Below are 5,420 nucleotides of genomic sequence, written 5' to 3' on the forward strand. Positions count from 1 at the left end.
AAAAAAAAAAAAAAAAAAAAAAATTGGGAGATTTCAGCCAGGCCTGGTGGTTCATGCCTGTAATCCCAGCACTTGAACACACCTGGTGAGTGTCCCCGTCTCGCCTCTCTGGGAGACACAGACCACCTCTATGGTCTTCCTTTGCTGGGTTCTTTCTAGGTGACATGACCCCGAAGCAGTCCAAAGTGGCGAAGGCCATCCTGTGGCTCTGCGGAATACAGGACAAGGGCAAGGAAGAGCTCCCGGCCAGAGCAGAACCCGTCATAGTTTCCCTGGAAGAAAACCCCTTGGTGAAGACCCTCCTGGACGTCAACCTTATTTTCTGCGTGACCTGCGCCATCTTTATCTGGGGCTACTTTGCTTAGTGTGGGGTGAACCCGGGGGTTCAAAGGCCGTTTCTCTTCAATGCTCCATTTTTTTTAATGAAAGAAAAAAGAATAAAGCTTTTGTTTGTTTACCACAAGGCTTCCAACTGTTTATAGATCATTTTCAACATGACACTTAGTTCTTTTCTTTTTTCTTTTCTTTTTTTTTTTGAGACAGTGTCTCGCTCTGTCACCCAGGCTGGAGTGCAGTGGCATGGTCATAGTTCACTGCAACCTCAAACTCCTGGGCTCAAGTGATCCTCCCTCCTCAGCCTCCCAAGTTTCTAGGACTACAGGTACACACCACCATGCCTACCTAATTTTTTCTTTTTTTAAAGAGATGTGGTCTATGTTGCCCAGGCTGGTCCTGAACTCCTGGCCTCAAGTGATCCCCCCACCTCAGCCTCCCAAAGTACTAGGATTATTGGCATGAGCCACTACGCCCAGCCTCTTTTCTTCTTGAAAATAATGAAGGTTAGAAGATGGAAAGAGGAGAGACATGTAAAAGCTTCCTTTCGCAAAAGACAGTTATTCATTCTTCTTATCCATTGTGTAACATCAATACCCAAATTCAAAGGGATAAAGAAGCAAAGGGACTCACAGGACCTTTTGGCATTCGAACTTGCCCAGCTCATCTTCACAGTGCGAAGAATGGGACCTGCATTCTATCTCTTGCCTTCCACTATGGCTGGCTTTGGGTGAAGGTCCCCAAGAGTTTTCTCACTGTGATACTTCCTCCTAGATATTTCTTGGAAATAGATCCGAGTTGGTACTCTGAAATCTTGTGCTATAAGAAAATCAGGGAATTGTGTGCACTTCGCAAGTTCTGGCTTAGACTGCTTTGTTTCTGAGACAGGGTCTCACTCTGTCACCCAGGCTGGACTGTAGTGGCGCCCTGACGGCTCACTGCAGTCTTGACTTCCTGGGCTCATATGATCCTCCTATCTCAGCCTCCTGAGTAGTTGGGACTATAGCCATGCACCACCATGTCTGGCTAATTTTAAAAATTTATTTGCAGAGACATAGGGGGCTGCTCTCTCCTATGTTGCCTGAGCTGGTCTCAAAACTCCTGGGCTCAAGCAATCCTCTTGCCTTGGCCTCCCAAAGTGCTGGGATTACAGGCATGAGCCACGCACCCAGCCTTAGACTGTTTCTTTGCTTACTTCCCCAGGATGATGCTTCCCTAAAAAGCAGCAGCCAGGTGGTGGATGGGCATCTCAATGAACTTCCCCACCAAAGGCCAGTAAGGCTTTCACCTGCAGGGCAGTGGCCTCCTGTTCTGGGTGGAGCCAGCCTCCTCAGCTTTCCCGCTTTGGGCCCGATGGAGTCTGATGGAATGACCCATTAGGGCTGCGTTTGCCACATGCAGAGCTAAGAGCAGGCAGGGCCAACCCAGTGAGCCCTGAGACCATCTCTGGAGTAGCCCAGGGCCATGAACCATCCAGGCCTGGGATAAGGTCGGGTGGTGGGATGGACTAGAGCCTCTTCCTGGCCTGACAGAGCTGGAAAGCAGAGGAGTCTCTCGGGGCACCCCAATTTCCAGGCCAGAGGCCAGAGGAAAATAAACAGGACCCCCCAGGGCTGAGGGGCTGCTTACCCACTTAATCCTCCAGTGATGTCTTTCCGGTTCCTACTTGATGCCAACAGCTGGGACTGGCCTGGTGCACAGGCAAATGTATTGGCCGAGTCCCCACTCTGCTCAGAAGGCCCAGCTCTCTACACGAATCCAAGCAGCAGCGGTGGGCTGGACAAAGGGCACCCCCAGCCGTCCTGGGAAAGGGTATGGGTGGGGAACTGGCTGTTAACATGGCTCTAGGCAGGAGCTTGGGATGGTTCTGGAGCAAGTGGGCTCAAGGAGCAGTCTTCACCGAGGAGGCTGAGCTTCTGCCTCCAAGGCCCAAAGGAGGGGAGTGGGCGGCATGGGGGGCTTCCACTACAGTCCTGAGCTCCCCGTCCAAGCCTGCCCCTCACACCGAGACCTCTGTTGCCTCTGGCTGGGGTCAACAGTATGTTTCAGCAGGAACACATTGAGCTGTCACTATGATCGCTCAGGCCACCCCCATCTCTGCCTGGCCTCCTGACTGGCCTTCGCACATCCAGTCTTCCCCATTCTCCAGCCACTGGCAGGGTAGGCAACTCGGATCAAGCCAATCCTCTGCTTGGACTCCTTCAGTGACCTTCCCACACTCAGGATGAAGTCTGCAATCCTTTGCATTCCTTTTTTGTTTGTTTGTTTTTGTTTTTGGAAAGGGTCTCTCTCTGTTGCCCAGGCTGGAATGCAGGGTGCGACCATGGCTCAACGCAGCCTCGAACTCCTAGGCTCAGGGGATCCTCCCATCTCAGTCTCCTGGGTAGCTGGGACTACAGGTACACACCACCATGCCTGGCAATTTTGTTGTTGTTGTACTTTGTGGAGAGGGCATTTTGCCATATTGCCCAGGCTGGTCTCCAACTCCTGGGCTAATGTGATCCACCTACCTTGGCCTCCCAAAGTGCTGGGATTATAGGTGTGAGCCCCCAAATAGGGCCTTTTTTTTCTTTTTTCTGTTTACAGACAGGGTCTTGCACTTTGTCACCCAGGCTGGAGTGCATTGGTATGATCCTGGCTCACTGGAGCTTTCAACTCCTGCCTCAGCCTCTTGAGTAGCTGGAACTACAGGCATTTGACCACCATACCCGGCTAATTTTAATTTTTTTTTTTTGTAGATGGGGGTCTTACTATGTTGCCCTGGCTGGTCTCAAACTCCTGGCTTCAAGCAATCTGCCCACCTCAATGTCTCAAAGTGCTGGGATTAAGGCGTGAGCCACTGTGCCCAGCCAGCTGAGAGATTTTAAACTTTCTCACCACAAAAAATAAATAATGGAGGTGATGGATATGTTAATTAGCTTGATTTAACCATTCCGCAATGTATACATATACAAAAACATGTCGTACACCATAACTTTTATCAATTTAAAAAACCAGTGCAGTGCAAATACAATTTACAGACGTGCACAGAAACTGAATTCAGGCCAGGTGCAGTGGCTCATGTCTGTAATCCCAGCACTTCAGGAGGCCAAGGTGAGTGGATCACCTGAGGTCAGGAGTTCAAGACCAGCCTGGCCAACATATCAAAACCTCATCTCCACTAAAAATACAAAACTTAGCCAGGCATGGTGGTGGGTGCCTGTAGTCCCAGCTACTTGGGAGGCTGAGGCAGGAGAATGGCTTGAACCTGGGAGGCGGGGGTAGCAGTGAGCCGTGATCATGCCACTGCACTCCATCCTGGGCAACAGATCAAGATTCCATCTTAAACAAATAGAATAACAATTAAAAACCCCAAATTTAAATACAAGTAGAAAGAGTGAAAATAGAACCTTGATGTTTTTTGTTAGGTTGGGGGAGGTTTGTCCTTGTATCAAATATCCCCCTCCCCACATGTCATTTGTGATGATGTTTCATGTGTGAAGCACAGACCCTAAGGTGACCCTCAATAATCCCTACTTCCTGGGAAGTGGATCCTTCCCCAGTCCAGCCTCAAGATAAGACCCCAGCCCTGGCTGCTGCCTTGACCGCAGCGGATGAAAACCCTGGACAGAGGACCCAGAGAAGCTGTGCCTGGAGTCCTGACCCACAGGGACTATGAGAAAATGAACGTGTTGTTGTAAGCTGCTAAGTATGTGGCCATCTGTCATGCTGCACTGGATAACTGACACGAGGGGCACGGTGTGTGAACGCATGTGTGGATGTAAAGGAGGGGTTGGCTGGAGAGGGTGTGGGAGGAAGACAGTTGCCTGCACAGCTGTGTGGGGTCTACACAGCCATGTACCTCCTCTGGAGGGAATCAGGTAGAAGTCATTTGGTTGCCAGTAAGAGAAACAAACCCAAAGAGGAACGCTTGTGCCAAAAACAATCAAGCACTTTATCGTGCGCATTCAAAGGCAAGAAATGCAGAATGGCTTCAGGGACACGAACCGGGAGCTGGGAGGGTTTTAAACACCAAGCCCTGCACTCTTTCCCTCTAATCTTTTGTCTCTGCCTCTCCGTGTATCTGCTGACTTCTCCCTCTGCAGGCACGTTTTCTCTGCTACACAGAATCCACGGTGGTGGCAGGAGGGCACCCACAGCTCCGTGCCGGGAGACAGGGGTCCTGCCTGCTGGGGAAGAGACTCAGGGCCCATACCTGTGCGAACCCATGTGGGACAGGGTGGGGATGGCCACGTGTGCAGCCTGCTGTGGGCAGTGGGGAAACTAAAGGAGTCCTTGACTTGCTCCCCCACTCCCTTAGCTGGCAGCTCAAGTGGTCTTGGTCACTTCTTGCCTTTGGCAGCACCAGACACTGTGGCTTCGCCACACCAGCACATCTCCTCCTCTCCAGCTCCACCGATGAGATACGAGAGAAGTGCAAGCCCTCGGCTGAGAAGCATCCCTGAGTGAGGTGCTTGCTGCCCAGTCTGATGCAAAACCCTGAGACTGTGGGTCCCAGAGGCCAGAGGCGCCAGAATATGGTGGGGAAATGGTGGGACGAGACCTCAGGGAGAAACCAGGAGAGTTTGTCTTAAGACCTTCAAATAGGAGCACTTGCGGGACTCACTGGGCTTGGGAGAGCACTGAGAACTGCAGCCCCAACAGAGGAACAGGAGTCGGTCCACGGAGCTCCCAGAGAACCAGGGCCATCACAACGGTCCAGGATGGGGTCACTCCTACGGCATCTGAATTTTTTTTTAGAAGAGATGGTGCAGCTGGGGGAGCAGGGACAGGAAGTCTGAGCGCAAGGGCCTCTTCCTATAAGAAACTACTGGGTAGAGAAGGGAAGGAAACAATCTGAAGGGCAGATGGCCAGCGCCCTTCTGGACGGCCAGAAATGGCCACTATGGGTTCCGATTCTCTACCTCTCTGACGGTGGGCAGGCTGGAAACAGGGCTGCCAACGCAGCACAATGCCCCCAGCAGAAGGAATCCCAGGTCACAGGAATGGCAAAGAAAGAGGATCCAGGTGCCTCTCGTGGCCCTGCCGGTGGGATGCTGAGCCATGTACCTCACACTACATAGTTCTGTTTGGTCCTTTTTTTTTTT

General features: G+C 51.5%; 1 protein-coding gene across 1 annotated transcript in view; it reads left to right on the forward strand.

Annotated features, from left to right (window-relative positions):
- Window positions 1–463, forward strand: part of SLC5A11 (solute carrier family 5 (sodium/inositol cotransporter), member 11) — a 74,033-nt gene extending 73,570 nt beyond the window's left edge. Inside the window, exon 16 of the mRNA XM_011987964.1 lies at window positions 160–463. Within this exon, the coding sequence (XP_011843354.1) occupies window positions 160–365 (206 nt within the window). The 3' untranslated portion in view covers window positions 366–463. The remainder of the gene's footprint in view (window positions 1–159) is intronic.
- Window positions 464–5,420: the final 4,957 nt, after the last annotated feature.

This window comes from Mandrillus leucophaeus, unplaced genomic scaffold (genome assembly GCF_000951045.1).
Source record: "Mandrillus leucophaeus isolate KB7577 unplaced genomic scaffold, Mleu.le_1.0 Scaffold32, whole genome shotgun sequence".
In the NCBI taxonomy this organism is placed as follows: domain Eukaryota; kingdom Metazoa; phylum Chordata; class Mammalia; order Primates; family Cercopithecidae; genus Mandrillus; species Mandrillus leucophaeus.